This window comes from Scyliorhinus canicula, chromosome 4 (genome assembly GCF_902713615.1).
Source record: "Scyliorhinus canicula chromosome 4, sScyCan1.1, whole genome shotgun sequence".
In the NCBI taxonomy this organism is placed as follows: domain Eukaryota; kingdom Metazoa; phylum Chordata; class Chondrichthyes; order Carcharhiniformes; family Scyliorhinidae; genus Scyliorhinus; species Scyliorhinus canicula.
In genome coordinates, this window is record NC_052149.1 from 17,840,044 (window position 1) to 17,856,864 (window position 16,821).

At 49.4% G+C, this 16,821-nt stretch overlaps 1 protein-coding gene and 1 long non-coding RNA gene across 2 annotated transcripts in view; one reads left to right on the forward strand and one right to left on the reverse strand.

Annotated features, from left to right (window-relative positions):
- The first annotated feature begins 324 nt into the window (after nt 1-324).
- Nucleotides 325-16,821, forward strand: part of LOC119964385 — a 69,019-nt gene continuing 52,522 nt past the window's right edge. The window contains exons 1-2 of the long non-coding RNA XR_005460291.1: nt 325-370; nt 15,302-15,348. This is a non-coding gene — a long non-coding RNA (uncharacterized LOC119964385). The remainder of the gene's footprint in view (nt 371-15,301; nt 15,349-16,821) is intronic.
- The window catches only part of LOC119964384 (kynurenine--oxoglutarate transaminase 3-like), an 89,092-nt gene continuing 82,033 nt past the window's right edge, over nt 9,763-16,821 (reverse strand). Inside the window, exons 13-14 of the mRNA XM_038793782.1 lie at nt 10,732-10,818; nt 9,763-10,582 (exon numbers count right to left, since the gene is read on the reverse strand). Coding sequence (XP_038649710.1) covers nt 10,532-10,582; nt 10,732-10,818 — 138 coding nt within the window. The 3' untranslated portion in view covers nt 9,763-10,531. The remainder of the gene's footprint in view (nt 10,583-10,731; nt 10,819-16,821) is intronic.

Genomic DNA, 16,821 nt, shown 5'->3' on the forward strand with positions numbered 1-16,821 from the left:
AGGAATTCCCACTCACTACCATACTTAGAAATTTTTCTGAATAATCACGTCCATCTTTGGCTTTCCTTACTTGTCCTATTACCACTCCCTTTGGCTCTGTGGTACTGATCCTATAGCTATTTAATTCTTCCTGTATTCAACCCAATGGCAAATCTTCCCTTTTGTATCTTTTCCACTCGTCACATTTCACTTGTTTACTTTTCTAACTTTTCCCTGTTCTGATGAGAGATTTCTCTCCACAGACGCTGACTATTTCCACCATTTTCTCTCTATTTCAGATTTCCAGGATTTTGCTTTCTCTCGGGAGTGAATTTAGGAAATACTTATACGAACAAAAGGTGGTAGAAATTTGGAACACCATCTGCAAATGGTAATTGTTGCAAAATTAATTGTTAATCTTAAATCCAAGTTTGATGAATTACTGTTGGCCAAAGATAAAGTTATATGGGACAATGGCAGATATATGGGGCGCGATTCTCCGCTGCCCACGACGGGTCGGAGAATAGCGGGAGGGCCTTCCCGACATTTTTCACGACCTCCCGTTATTCCCCCCCCCCCCCCCACGGCCGCCCCACGACACGATTCGCTGCTCGCCGTTTTTTACGGTGAGCAGCGATTCTCCCCTGGCCGATGGGCCGAGTTCCCAGGCCTTTACAGCCGTTTTCACGAACGCAAACACACCTGCTCTCACCGTTCGTGAAAACGGCCGCAAAGTGCCGTTCCGGACAACCATGGCACCGATTGGCACGGCCGCACCACGGCCGCACCACGGCTGCACCATGGCCGTGCCAAGGGTGGCATGGGCCCGCGATTGGTGGACACCGATCGCGGGCAGCAGGTCCGATACCCGCGCACTCTTTGTTCCTCCGCCGCCCCGCAGGATCAGTCCGCGGGGCGGCTGAGGGGCATGACGGCCCGCGCATGCGCGTGTTTGACGCATATGCGTGATGACGTCATCCGCGCATGCGCGGGTTGGAGCCGTCCAATCCGCGCATGCACGGCTGCGTCATCGTGCGTGTCAGCCGCCGTGACCCTTGGCGCGCGGGCTTAGCGACGGTCGCTAAGCCCGCGATGTTGTGCTTCGCGGGGCCGCGCTGCTAGCCCCGCCCGGGGGGGAGAATCGGGTCCCGAGAGGGGGCGCGGAGGCTGCCGTGAAACACGGCCAGTTTCACGGCAGCCTTTACGACTCTCCGCATTTGCGGAGAATCGCGCCCATGGAGTTAGAGAGCAGATCAACCATATCAATGGAGGTGGAACAGGGTCAAAGGGCTAAAAGGCCTACTTCCTGTTTCCATGTTCCTAAATTGCTCATTTTAGGGCCTTGGAGTTCTGAACATGTGTGAAAACTATGTGTGAAAACTATGATAAAGAAAAAAGAAGATAAAACTAGAGTTAAAAAGTTCCAATGCCAGGCATAGAGGTGTGGTATTGCATTGAGTTTTTCAGTATAGCGGTGGGAAGTTTGGAGATGCTCCCGATGTTTCTGCATGTTAGGTATAACAAAAAATGAAGGGAGGACTCCTGTAATAAATAATTGTTTGTCCACACTGATTTAAAACATCTCAAACAGGGACCGCAAAGTGGGGCCTCAGTTAAAGATGGGTATGACTGCAGTGCCAAATTGGTTACTATTTCTCCTTCCACTGATATTGCCTGATTTGCGAAATATTTTCCAGTATTTTCTGATTGCAGCATCAAGTGTTACGCTTTTGTCCTCAAAGTGGAAAAGTCAAGTCGCGTGGGGGGGGGTGGTGGTCTGCATGTTATTTCCCCACAACCCCTTGTGGTGAATCATGATGCTAGTAATTCACACTGTGTTATATTATATGTGTTGTGTCTTTGTGGGCTCTGTGTACGAGCAGTTGCGCGGCTCTGCCCAGAGGGGGAGATGAGGAGTTCGTACTGGGCTCCACCCTTGGCTCCGCCCATGGGTGCACCCATGGCTCTCCCACTTACTGGAAGTATAAAGATCTGCAGTTGTGGTTCTGCTGCCAGTTCATCTCGTCGCAGGCAGGCTCAGTTGTAAGACTATTAAAACCACTGTTCACTTCCAATCACATGTCTTGTGAATTGATAGTCTCATCAATTTAATAGTCTTACGAAACTTGAAGAAAACGACTATGGAATCAGCCCTCAAACCTGATCGACTAGAACTCGACCTGCAGGCTGCAGAGGCGAAATAAATCTTTCTACACTGGCTCAGATGTTTCAAGGCCTACCTGGCTGAATCAAGCACTTCAGAAACCTCAAAGGAGCAGAAACTAGGCCTACTGCACACAACGGTGAGCCACCGTATCTCTACTCAACTTAACAGTACTACCTCGTATACGGAGGCCTTAGCCATACTAGATCGAATGCACGTGAGGCCCATCAACGAGGTCTACGCGTGCCACATTTTTACGACCTGCCGCCAGCGCCCCGCGGAGTCGTTGGACGAATTCCTGCGCGATTTAAAAGCCTTAGCTCGGGACTGTAATTATCAAGCTGTATCAGCTGCCCATCATATGGAGCTCGCTGTCCGAGATGTGTATGTGGCAGGGCTCAGGTTAAATTATGTGCGCCAGCGGTTGCTTGAAACAGGGGCCCAAAACTTGGAGGACACTGTAGAATTGGCTACAACCATGGAGGTCTCGTTCCGCAGCCTCACCTCGTTCCCCGCGGACCAAGCGATCGCATCGTGGGCCCCCGACCAGCGACTGCCCCAGGCCTGCGCCACGCAGCCACCCACCCACTATGCAGCCCCAGTGTGCCATTTTTGAGGGCAGCACCCACGGCAGCACTGCCCAGCCCGCAATGCGACCAACTGCGGTCGCAAAGGACACTATGCCCGGGTATGCCTGGTGAAGAAATCCACTTCTCCAAACTCTCCCGCAGCCCAGAGCACTCGCTTCCAAAACTCACAGGCCCGCAGGCCCGGAATTGCTGTGGCCTGTACTCCGACTCCGCCCCCACCCGACATGTGCGACTCATGGGGGCCGCCATCTTGGCAACTCTTCTCCACGCGGCCGGCCACGTGCGACTCATGGGGGCCGCCATCCTGGATGCCATCTTCCTCGCCGCCCGCCACGTGCGATCCACGGGGGTGGCCATCTTGGGCTTCATCCTTTTCAAACTCTGAAACTCACCTCGACGACTACGACCTCAGCGGACTGTCATCACGGGGCCACTCCAGCACAGCTGATCAAGCAGCCGACTACCCGCAACTCAACGCAGTCACGTTGGACCAGTCACGTCCGAAGCGCGGACAGTCATCGCGGGGCCACTCCAGCACAGCTGATCGAGCCGCCGGCTACCCGCAACTCAACGCAATCACATTGGACCAGCCGCGTCCGAAACACCTCGGGAGCTCGATGAGGTCCATTAAAATCAATGGGTACAGTTCACCATGTCTCTTCGACTCCGGGAGCACCAAGAGCTTCATACGTCCTGATCTGGCAAGACGCTGTTCGCTCCCTATCTTCCCTGCACGGCAAACTATTTCCCTTGCCTCGGGCTCACACTCAGCTTCAGCGGACCCCTACCTCCACTCTTTGCTAACCTCACTCGGCGTCCCCTCCCGCTCTCTAAGATCCGCTCATGGACCCGCTCTCTCGAACCCGCTCTCTCGGGCCCGCTACCTCGCACTCGCGCTCCCGCACTCGCTCACTTGGACCCGCTCTCTCGAACCCACTCTCTCGGGCCCGCTCCCTCGCAATCGTGCTCTCGCTTGCTTGGACCCGCTCTCTCGGACCCGCGCTCTCGGACCCGCTCTCTCGCTCCCGCACGCTCGGACTCACTCGCTCGGACCCGCTCTCTTGGACCCGCATCCTCGGACTCGCTCTCTCGGACCCGCTCTCTCGGACCCGCACCCTCGGACCCGCTCTCTCAACCCGCTCTCTCAGACCCGCTCTCGCACTCGCTCGCTCGTACCCGCTCTCTCTGGCCCGCTCTCTTGGACCCGCTCTCTCGGACCCGCTCTCTCGGACCCGCTCTCTCGGACCCGCTCTCTCGGACCCGCTCTCTCGGACCCGCACCCTCGGACCCGTTCGCTCGGACCTGCTCATTCGGACCCTCTCTCTTGGACCCGCTCGCTCAGACCCGCTCTCTCGGACCCGCTCTCTCGGGCCCGCTCTCTCGGACCCGCACCCTCGGACCCGTTCGCTCGGACCTGCTCATTCGGACCCTCTCTCTTGGACCCGCTCGCTCAGACCCGCTCTCTCGGACCCGCTCTCTCGGACCCGCACCCTCGGACCCGTTCGCTCGGACCTGCTCATTCGGACCCTCTCTCTCGGACCCGCACCCTCCGACCCTCTCTCTCGGACCTGCTCTCTCAGACCCGCTCGCTCGGACCCTCTCTCTCAGACCCGCACCCTCGGACCCTCTCTCTCAGACCCGCTCGCTCAGACCCGCTCTCTCGGACCCGCTCTCTCGGTCCCGCACCCTCGGCCCCGCTCGCTCGGACCCGCTCTCTCAGACCCACTCGCTCGGACCCTCTCTCTCAGACCCGCTCGCTCAGACCCGCTCTCTCGGACCCACTCTCTCGGTCCCGCACCCTCGGCCCCGCTCGCTCGGACCCGCTCTCTCAGACCCACTCGCTCGGACCCTCTCTCTCGGACCCGCACCCTCCGACCCTCTCTCTCGGACCTGCTCTCTCAGACCCGCTCGTTCGGACCCGCTCTCACAGACCCGCTCGCTCGGACCCGCTCGCTCGGACCCTCTCTCTCAGACCCGCACCCTCGGCCCCGCTCGCTCGGACCCTCTCGCTCAGACCCGCTCTCTCGGACCTGCTCTCTCAGACCCGCTCGCTCGGACCCGCTCGCTCGGACCCTCTCTCTCGGACCCGCTCTCTCGGACCCGCTCTCTCGGTCCCACACCCTCGGCCCCGCTCGCTCGCACCCACTCTCTCGGACCCGCACCCTCGGACCCGCTCTCTCGGACCCGCTCTCTCAGACCCGCTCTCTCGGTCTCGCGCCCTCGGCCCCGCTCGCTCGGACCCGCTCTCTCAGACCCGCTCTCTCGGTCCCGCACCCTCGGATCCGCACCCTCCGACCCTCTCTCTCGGACCCTCTCTCTCGGACCCGCTCTCTCAGACCCGCTCTCGGTCCCGCACCCTCGGCCCCGCTCGCTCGCACCCGCTCTCGGTCCCGCTCTCTCGGGCCCGTTCCCTCGGACCCGCTCGCTCAGACCCGCCCGCTTGGACCCGCCCTCCCGCAACCACTCTCTCGGGTCCGCTCCGGCACTCGCTCTTCTGCGCTCGCTCTCCAGCACTCGCTCTCCTGCACTCGCGCTATCGCACTCTCTCTCTCGCCCTCTCTTGCCCTCAGTGCTCTCCTGCACTCGCTCTCTCGGTGTCGCTCTCTCTCGCCCCCGGTGTCGCCCTCTCTCGCTCTCGGTGACACCCCCTCTCGCCCTCGGTGACGCCCACTCGCGCCCTCGGTGTCGCCCGCTCTCGCCCTAATCTGTTTTGTCCTCGTGGGCTCAGTATCCGGGCACACAAAACTGACACGCTCGTGGCAAGAGTGCGACTATCCCATTCGAATCCCCAATACGCGTTCATCGAATACCCTGACGGCCGTCAGGACACTGTTTCCCTCCAGGACCTGGCGCCTGCAGGATCCAACTCCAACACTACTACCTCCGAGGTACCCCTCACACTACACCCCACCCAACCCCCGCGCCCTGCGCCCCCACACCTACAGGTTCACTGCCCGTGCTCCGCGCCCTCCCACCTATGGGTTTCCGGCGCTCCCCGCCGCCAGTCGAACCAGTCGAGTACGACTCACCCCGGTGTCCGCCATCGTACCCTCACCGACCGCCACCACCCAGCCACCAAAAGAGGCTGCAACCCCGGCGCTTCGCCGATCCCAGAGGATGACCCGGCTGCCGGACCAGCTAAATTTGTAGACCCATCACCCCCGCCGGACTTGATTTTTTTTTTACAGGGGGTGAATCATAATCCTAGTAATTCACACTGTTATATTATATGTGTTGTGTCTTTGTGAGCTCTGTATACGAGCAGTTGCGCGGCTCTGCCCATAGGGGGAGATGAGGAGTTTGTACTGGGCTCCATCCTTGGCTCCGCCCATGGCTCCTCCCACTAACCGGAAGTATAAAGATCTGCAGTTGTGAGCCTGCTGCCAGTTCATCTCATCGCAGGCAGGCTCAGTTGTAAGACTGTTAAAACCACTGTTCACTTCCAATCACGTGTCTTGTGAATTGATGGTCCCATCACCCCCTTCTCTACCCATCGTGTGTGGGAAAGTAGAGCTGAGCAGAAGAATAGCCACAATCAAAATGAATGGCGGAGCAGTCTGGCCTGGCCCACTGCTCCAATTTCCTTTATCCTTTCTTTCTTCTGTTAATTCCTTAATTATTCGCCCCATTCATGACCAGATGTGTGAGGACTGCAGAGCTTTGATCTGATTCATTGGTTGTGAGTTTAACATGTGACAGAAACAGAGCATCATTTATGCACCCATACTCCACTTAACTGCTGAATTCACCAACTTGTAATGTATGTCCATGTTTTACAAAACAATAACTTTCATTTATATAGTCCCTTTAAGATAGTTAACCATGTCTCAAGGTGTTGCACAGTTTAACACTTTTTTGACAAAGAGGGTCTTAAACAAGTAGTGAAGAAAGGTAAAGGGTTTTAGGGCAGCACGGTAGCATGGTGGTTAGCATAAATGCTTCACAGCTCCAGGGTCCCAGGTTCGATTCCCGGCTGGGTCACTGTCTGTGCAGAGTCTACACGTCCTCCCCGTGTGTGCGTGGGTTTCCTCCGGGTGCTCCGGTTTCCTCCCACAGTCCAAAGATGTGCGGGTTAGGTGGATTGGCCATGCTAAATTGCCCGTAGTGTCCTAAAAAGTAAGGTTAAGGGATGGGGGTTTTGTTCGGTTACGGGTATAGGGTGGATACGTGGGTTTGAGTAGGGCGATCATGGCTCGGCACAACATCGAGGGCCGAAGGGCCTGTTCTGTGCTGTACTGTTCTATGTTCTATGTTTTGGGACGGAATTAGCAAGGAGATAGGTGGCTCAAACTACAGTTGTTAATGATGGGCGAATGGAAGGGGACAAACATTATCGGAACCGATTCAGAGGAATAGTGAGTTCATGGGAGTGATGGGTTGCAGAATTGGTTGTTATAAAGGTAGGGAGATGTGAGGCCATGGAGGAATTAAACACATGAAACCATTGTCGATTGCCGTAAAATTCCATCAGGTTCGCTGATGTCCTTCAGGGAAGGAAATCTGCTGTCCTTGCCTGGTCTGTTCTGCATGTGACACCAGATCCACAGCAATGTGGTTGACTCTTAAAATACCACTCAGTTCGAGCACAATTGGGGACAGGGCCTGTCGCCCCCACATCCCATGAAAGAAAAAAAAAAGCAAGGATGAGAATTTTTAAATGTGAGGTATGGGGTGGGGAAACAGGGAGTCACGATCGATCAGTGAGGATTAGGTTGATCATCAAACAGGACATGGTGTTAGATATATTCCTAAAATGGTTGTATTTGAAAATGAAATGAAAAATGAAAAATGAAAATCGCTCATTGTCACGAGTAGACTTCAATGAAGTTACTGTGAAAAGCCCCTAGTCGCCACATTCCGGCGCCTGTCCGGGGAGGCTGGTACGGGAATCGAACCGTGCTGCTGGCCTGCTTTCAAAGCCAGCGATTTAGCCCAGTGAGCTAAACCAGCCCCTTATTTTGGGAAAATAATTTTGGGATTATGACTTTAATTTAGGATAAATGACTGGTTTATCCAACCTCTTCTGAAGTGTGCCTGACAGCAGATCTGGGTAATGAGGCTGTTAACATTTTAAAGGGAAGCTCAGATCGTTTGCTGGAAAGGTGCAAGGTGTTCACAGCAGGAGGCAATGACAGCAGGATTCCAATGGTTTGACTGGTACAGTCTGCAAAAATCCAGGAAGACACATACGAACTAGAAAGAGGAATAGGCCACTTCGTCCCTCAAGCCTGCACCACCATTCCATAAGATCATGGCTCATCGGATTGTAACTTCAGCTTCACATTTCCTACATAGCCCCACAAGCCTTTCATCCCCTTGTTTATCAAGAATCGATCTACCTCTGCCGTAAAAATATTTGATGTGGAGAGGCTGGACTCGGGTGGGCACAGTAAGAAGTCTCACAACACCATCTTAAAGTCCAACAGGTTTATTTGAAATCACAAGCTTTCAGAGCGCTGCTCCTTCAAAATATTTAAAAACTGCTTCCTTGAATGGTTAATTTACTTCCAAGATAAAAAGAGTTAGAATACCAAGGATAGATAATCAGCATTTCTACCCTGGATATAAGACCCATGTGCTTTATGTCGCCACGGAGATGGGTTTTGAGAGCGAAGATATCCCGGAAGCTCACAGACACAGTTAGTCTGTCAGGGTACAGGAGATAGGCCAAGTATTTTAATGGTTCACCACATAGGAATGCAGCTGAGAGCTCATGCTTGAATTGGAATGACCAAATTTGCCAGGACTTAAACAAGACTGGATGATCCACCTAGGTTAAGAGAGAAATATTCTGCAGGAGAATCCTTCACCTGAAAGACAATTTTGGTGTTGTTATCAGGTTAGGGAAAAGAAAGGAAAGGAATGGAAGGAAATACTCAGGAGCTAAGAGTTACCTAAGACTGGGTCCGGTAAAATAGAAAAGTACTTAAGGGAAAATTTACTTAAGGGAAAATGTAAAGTACACCTGTTGGGAGTGGGTTTTTTGATTATGTTGAAAGTAAAAGGGGAAAGTTGTGTTCTATAGTTTAAAGTATATAAGTTGCCTACAAAATGTGTTTAGTCACAGGTGCTTTTAGTCTGTTACAGTAAATTTTTAAAATGTGAAATCTTGTGTCAACTCATCAACTATTTCATTCGAATTTCAAACTTCTTTTTAAACATCGGGGATTAAACAACAGAGATTGTAGCAGATCAGATATGGCAACTGAGTTTTGAATGAACTGATGGAGTCAATAAGAGGATGGATGATAGGAGGCTGACCAGGACAGCAATTTAGTAAAAAATTATATGATCAAACAAAAGCAGAAATACACTTTAATTAGACAAATTAATACATTCAGAAACGTACACAGAAACGTACACAGAAAACAGAATACAACCATATCACCAAAACCCACCTTCACTTTCTCTGTAGTGTAGCGTGCAGGCTATATACATTTCAAATAGACTTGTCATTAAAACTTTCTAAAAATTAACTTTTATAAATGGTTGCCAAATGATTCTCACTGGTAATCAGGAAATGCAGCATCACCCTCTAAACAATTGTAAACAATTGTGGATGGAACAATTTTATCTTTCATTCTTCAATTACAGTTGTATAGGACTTTGGTTAGGCCACATTTGTAATACTGCGTGCATTTCTGGTTGCCACATTACCAGAAGGATGTGGATGCTTTAGAGAGGGTGCAGAGGAGGTTCACCAGGATGTTGCCTGGTATGGAGGGTGCTAGCTAGGAAGAAAAGTTGAGTACTTAGGATTGTTTTCGTTGGAAAGACGGAGGTTATGGGGGGACCTGATTGAGGTCTACAAAATTATGAGAGGTATGGACAGGGTGGATAGCAACAAGCTTTCTCCAAGATTGGGGGTGTCAATTACAAGGGGTCACGATTTCAAGGTGAGAGGGGGAAAGTTTAAGGGAGATGTGTGTGGAAAGATTTTTTACGCAGAGGGTGGTGGGTGCCTGGAATGCTTTGCCAGCGGAGGTGGTAGAGGCGGGCACGATAGCATCATTTAAGAGGCATCTAGACAGATATATGAACAGGCAGGGAACAGAGGGAAGTAGATCCTTGGAAAATAGGCGACAGGTTTAGATAAAGGATCTGGATCGGCGCAGGCTGGGAGGGCCGAAGGGCCTGTTCCTGTGCTGTAATTTTCTTTGTTCTTTTGTTCTGCTTCTCTGCTGCGTTTTAAAGAAATACACTCTCTGTGGGTAAAAACAAGCACTTTTCCAAGTCCTTTGCTGCAGTGAGTGGTACTATCATTGAACCGTCAAGTTAAGAGTAGCAAAACCACAACTTGATGGATCCTGCAAAGAACCTCATCCTGAGTGAGTGGTACTATCATTGGACCGTCAAGTTAAGAGTAGCAAAACCACAACTTGATGGATCCTGCAAAGAACCTCATCCTGAGTGAGTGGTACTATCATTGGACCGCCAAGTTAAGAGTAGCAAAAACACAACTTGATAAATCCTGCAAAGAACCTCACCCTGAGCAAGATCTGGGGTAATGCACTTTTATTCCACTGCTTTTTGTTCATAGGGAGAGTCTTTACCAGATATGTACCATATGGATTTCGGCACTGATATATGTGTCACTATATTAAGGAATCACGCCAATCTCAAATCACTGCCAGTTGAAACCTCAAAGCCCAAATGATATTTAACAGGCTGGTGGTTCTTGCAATCTTTGACCTGTTCAATTCAGTGTTTTGAGGAAGAAAAAGAGTTGAAGACTTCTGTATTAAGGCCAACACAGGTTGATAGGTAGAATTCTGCTCCTTCGGTGAAGCAATGGCTTTCATTTCCAGTTCCTCAGAATGGTCTCTGCCGAATCCAATGTGCTATCTTGCTGTTTTAAAAAAAAAAAAGAGGGATTAGAATGACAACTTACATAATGTACTAACTTGAGATGTGCATGTACAACTTTGTGAATTCTCAGCAGCGGGGCTGGTAAGTAGATCATGCCTCCACCCTCAGCGTGTAAACCAGTAGACTTACCTTGATAAAGCAGAAGCGAATGTACTTCTCAAATTGACTCTTGGCCTGGTCACTGACAAATGAAGACACAGGGATGGCTGCCAGTCGCTGAAAGAAAATTAATTTTAAATTATAAACTCTCAGTGTACAGCGATAAACACAACTCAAAGTGTAGCTTCAGGTGCAATTCTACTGCGATGATCTAATGGCCACATTGACCGTGGGTGCAAATCCTTTGATGACCACTACATTTCACGAGAGGCCTAAAACGGGGTTATAGGGTTCGTCACCATAACATTTGCCCTCTCCCTATCCTCCCACCCATGACGTCACACAGGGACAGGCTCTCTGGGGAACATCATTTGTGTGTGTGTAGGGGGGGTCCCTGATATGTGGTGGAGGGGGAAGAGTCAGGGAGGAGGAGGGGGTGACCCGATGCTTGTGTGGGGAAGGGCTTTTATTTAAATCAGAGACTGGGGCATCCTTTAAAAAAGGCTCCCTAATCTTGGGATTCCTGGCCTTGCCGGCTTTCTGAGGTGCTGTCCCTCCATTTCAATGTGGCAAGAAAAGTCGACCGTGCTGCTTGCGAGCCTCACATGGTTTTCTCGTCTGAGCCAACCCTGTATTTTTGGTAAGATTCCACACCAAGTATCTGCACGGTACACGATCATAACAAGTAAACAGTTTCATAATTCCAAAAGCAACCTATTATGGTAGTAAGGAATAAAAAGCAATGGGCCAGGATTCTCCGTTCCTGAGACTAAGTGTTGATGCCAGGGCAGGATTTGTGGTCTTCCATGACAGCAAAACCGGAGCCACATGGAACACAATCGATTCCAATGAGAAACGGTGCCGGATTCACGACTGACACTCAGGAGGGCAACAAGCTGCAGCTGCATATACACACTTCACTCCCCACACACACAATCTCAGTCAACAAGGTGCCAGCAAGGAAAGCGGTCTCGAGATTCATAGACGCCAAGCTCGAGACTCCCCTGGCCCTGCGGAAGAGAGACGGGCAATCCTATACCCCGGCCGGGGAAGGAGGCTGCCAGCTGTCGCTGTTCACTGTGCCTGGGCGCAGGTGGCAAAGGCAATAAGTGCCACTGACCGGACTGGCCTGCTGTGCAGTAAAAAACTGCACAACCTCCTCAGGGCGACCTCAGTGCAAGTAGAGATAGAGATAGAGAAATACAGCACAGAACAGGCCCTTCGGCCCACGATGTTGCGCCGAACTTTTGTCCTAGGTTAATCATAGAATTTTGGACAATTTGTCATGGCCAATCCACCCAACCTGCACTGTGCCCCTGGCACCAACCCCCTCCCAACCAGGAGGGCGGCCGAACCCCCACCCTGCACCACATGCCAGCACCCATCCTGGCCGCGTGCCCTGGCCACTGAAGCCGCCAGCTACCCATCCCCTGGGCTGCACGTGTTGGACTGTATAACACTGTGCATTTTCTGTTCTTCCCCCACCCTCCCCGCTCCCAGGTTCCCCGTGACCCATGTGTCAACACCCCCCCCCCCCCCTCCTCCCCCAAACACTATCCTCACCCCCACACCAGTTCCACCCACCAGTCTAATCATGTATCTGCTCCTGTGTCTTGCAGGAGATGCTGGTGATGGGGCGAGCCCGTCTGGTGTCCCTCACCCACAGCCATGACCCCCCCGCCCCCCCCCCGGTGGAAAACCAAACAGCAGGGTCATTTGAGCTGAGTTCAAACAAAACCCATTTTTGCCATAACAAGGGCCTTAACCCACAGTGCAGGAGTTACGAATTTAAGGAGATGTAAATGCTCATGAAGGGCAGATAAGGCATGTAGAACTCAAGCTGTGAAGGTTTTTAAATCCCTAGTACTTTAAAAACTAAAAAATAGCCTGCATGTGACAATGGGTGTTGAAAATAACCTATTTTAGCAGTTATGATTGTCCAGGGTCTATCAATATATCATTATTAGTGGTTGGCTGTTTTTCACAACACATACTTCTCCCAGCAGGAGATTACACAAAGGATTACCTTTGATGTGATATTATGAATACAAGTCTGTTTATTTTGGTAGGCTTTTAAGTACTTATGGGGCATTAAAAGTTTTATATATGCTTTCGTGAGTAGGAGTTTTTTCATTATAGTGAAAGATTAGAATCACATTATTGTGATTGATATTTACATCTCTATTATATTTCACCTCAACATGGCTCCTCGAGATCTCCCCATGGTGGATACTAGGCAAGTTGGCATTGAGAGTGTAAGAAATGTAGAAAATAGGATGCCATTCTGTCCTTCGAGCCTGCTCTGCCATTCATTATGATCATGGCTGATCATCCAACTCCATAAGCTAATCCCACCTTTCCCCCCCCCCCCCCATATCCTTTGAGCCCCTTCGCCCCAAGTGCTATATCTAACCGTTTCTTGAAAACATGCAATGTTTTGGCCTCAACTGCGTTCTGTGGTAATGAATCCCACAGGCTCAGCACTCTCTGGGTGAAGAAATTTCTCCTCATCTCTGTCCTAAATGGTCTATCCTAAATCCACAGACTGAAGACTGGTTCTGGACACCCTCACAATCGGGAAAATCCTTCTAGCATCTACCCTGTCTAGTCCTGAGAGAATAGGTTTCTATAGGCTCCCTCCTCATTCTTCTGAACTCCAACGAAAACAATCCTAACCGAGTCAATCTTTCTTGCTGCCACCCGAGGAGTCAGTCCGGTAAGCGTCTGTTGCACTCCCTCTAGAACATGAACATCCTTCCTCAGATAAGGAGACCAGAACTACACACAATATTCCAGGTGTGGCCTCACCAAGGCCCTGTATAGACATCCCTGTTCCAGTACTCCAATCCTCTCGCTTTGAAGGCCAACATACCATTTGCTTTCTTTATCGCCTGCTGTATCTGCATGCTTACCTTCAGCGAGTGGTGTAGGACACCCAGGTCTCATTGCACATTCCCCTGTCCTAATTTATGGCCAGATAATAGACTGCCTTCCAACCTTGCATTTATCCAAATTATACTGCATCTGATATTCATTTTTTCACTCACTCAAATTGACTAAATCACACTGAAGGATCTCGACATCCTCCTCATAGCTCACCCTCCCACCCAACTTAATTTGCAAGTTTGGAATTTAAAAAATATATATATAAATTTAGAGTACCCCATTCATTTTTTCCAATTAAGGGGCAATTTAGTGTGGCCAATCCACCTACCCTGCACATCTTCGTGTTGTGAGGGCGAAACCCACGCAGACACGGGGAGAATTTGCAAACTCCACACGGACAGTGACCCAGAGCCGGGATCGAACCTGGGACCTTGGCGCCATGAGGCAACAATGCTAACCACTGCGCCACTGTGCTGCCCCGCAAGTTTGGAAATATTGCATTTAGTTCCTTCATTTAATCATTAATATATATTGTGAATAATGGGGTCACAGCATCAATCTCTGTCATATGAGTCACTGCCTGTCAGTTGAAAAAAGACCTGTTGATTCCTACTTTGTTTCAAGTCTGCCGACCAGTTTTCTATCCATCTCAATACACTATCCCTGTGCTTTAATTTTACATGCTAATCATGTGGGACTTTGTCGAAAGCATTCTAAAGTCCAAATAAACCACATCCACTGGCTCTCCGTCGTCACCTCTACTTGTTACTTCCTCGAAGAATCCCAGTCGATTTGTCAAGCATGATTTCCCCTTCATAAATCCATGCTGACTCTGTCCAATCCTGCCACTGTTTTTGAAGTGATCTGCTATAAAAACTTTGATAATGGATTCTAGAATTTTCCCCACTACCGACATCAGGCTTACTGGTGTATAATTCCCCGTTTTCTCTCTACCTCCCTTTTTAAATTGTGGGTTACATTAGCTACCCTCCAATCTGTAGGGACAGTTCCAGAGACTGTAGAATCTTGGAAGATGACCACCAATGCATCCACTATTTCTAGAGCCACTTCCTTGAGTACTCTGGGATGTAGATTATCAGGCCCTGGGGATTTATCAACTTTCAATCCCATCAATTTCACCAATACCATTTCTCTACTAATATTGATTTCCTTCTGTTCTTCCCTCTCACAACCCAGCGTTCCCCAATATTTCTGGTATCGTATTTGTGAAGACAGAGCCAAAGTACATTTTTAGCTGAGTCATTTCTTTGTCCCCCATTATAAATTCCCCTGTTTCAGATTGTAAGGGACCTAATATTTGTCTTCACCAATCCTTTGGGCACAGTAACTGTGCTCACCCCAGTCCAACGCCGGCATCTCCATACCAATCCTTTGGGTACAGGGTGGTGGCTGGGCTCACGACAGAGGATATGCTGGCATGGATGGTGCATTGTGAGTGGATGGGGGGGGGGGGGTGATGAGGTGTGCGGGATGAGGGCTGAAGGGTCTGAAATTTAATAAAACAACTGGGACAAGTCCCAGACAACCAAGACAGTCTTGTAAAAAACCTTGGCACTGGCACGGAACCAGGAAATTCCCCGACTTGAGCTCCATGCCTCAGGCGCAAATTTCCAGGCCCATTAACTCTGTTTTCTCTCCACAGATGATTCCTGACCCGTTAATTTTTTACCAACATCTTCTGCTTTTATTTCAGGACTTCCAGCATCCACAGTATGTTGCCTTTTGTTATACCTTTACTTGGTAAGTAATATAACTAAAAAGCACATGCAGTCAACCCAATATTTAGAAAGCTGCACCGCAGCAGCTTCATTGACGTGCTGGTTCTATATTTGAATTTGATTGAACAAAAACCTTCGGCTTCTTTAAATATGTACAAAGTATGAAATCCTCCACTGTAAAGATTAGCCAAGTATGCAGAAGCTGCAACAGATGCTTCCTGTTTTAAATTGCACGTCATCTCCTGAAAAATAATGGTTGTTCTCAGAAACCTCAGACCCAGTCTGCACTTTCTGCCATCAACCTAGCTGAAGGCAGACAAAAGTGAACTGTATGAAACAAACTTTCAATACAACCAAGGTTAGTTGTTAATGTTTATAGGCCCTTCAATATTTTTGCACAATACATTGCAGAAAACCTCATCAATTCCATGAACATCTGTAATTAGATTCATGTTAGCATAAGAAAAAACCTTGTGTTTGTCTTCATTCAGGACTCCAATAAGGGCAGGTATGCTATACGTTCATTTAGTTCCGTCTCCAGTAATTAACTTGCCAAGAATCCTTTGACGCCAGATTCACTTTTCCCAAAACTTACCTCCTTTTCCCACACACTGTTCTTTTTCTACATCAGTTATCTCTTCAGCTCATCATCTATCTCAATCCACCTTGATCCACGCTTCTACTGATCATTCCACATCAAGTTTATAATCTCCCCATAGGTTACATGTTCTTACTGTGCACATCCTTCATTCCTCCTGCAGTGCAATGGCTGGACCACTGCATCTTCATCCTTATGCTGTCCTTTAATGCATCAGTGAAATATCTTGTTTCTTTCAGCTTTTCCTATACATTTTCTTCACCCGTTTCCTTCTTCACACAATCTTTTGCTCCTAAAACCTCAATCTGGCATTAGCTGCCTTCAGATTAAAATTGTCAACACTGGCCCTGTTCTATGTTCACCGTAGTTCATCAACTTAAAATAAGACAATGGGGCAAGTGTAGTTTGATGTGAGAAAGTGAGAGGTTCACTTTGAATTCAAGCAAGATAAATCAGCCTATGCTCTTAATGGTGAGAAACAAAGAATGGTGGAGGTTTTGGTGTCCCATGTACAAAAACAAAAATTAAAAAGGCCAATGGAACATTAACCTTCATCTCAAGGTCTAGAATGCAGTTGTATAGACCCTTGGCCAGTCCACATCTGGAATACTGATTCGATTTTGAACTCCAGAAAGGGTTTACTGACTTTGGAGATGGTATGTCGCATATTCACCAGAAGGATATCAGGTGGTAAGGGCCAGGGTCTAGAGAACCCCAAAGTGTGTCATGGAGTTCACCTGACCTACAACGTTTAATAGATTGTGGTATGGGGAGCACAATGCCCACTCTCCAGGGTGGTAGAGCAGAAATTGAAAAGTATTTTTTTAAAGCAAAACAATGTTTTCTTTCTGAACTCAAGTTAAACTTTTTAAAACATACAGTAAACATCTTAGCAAC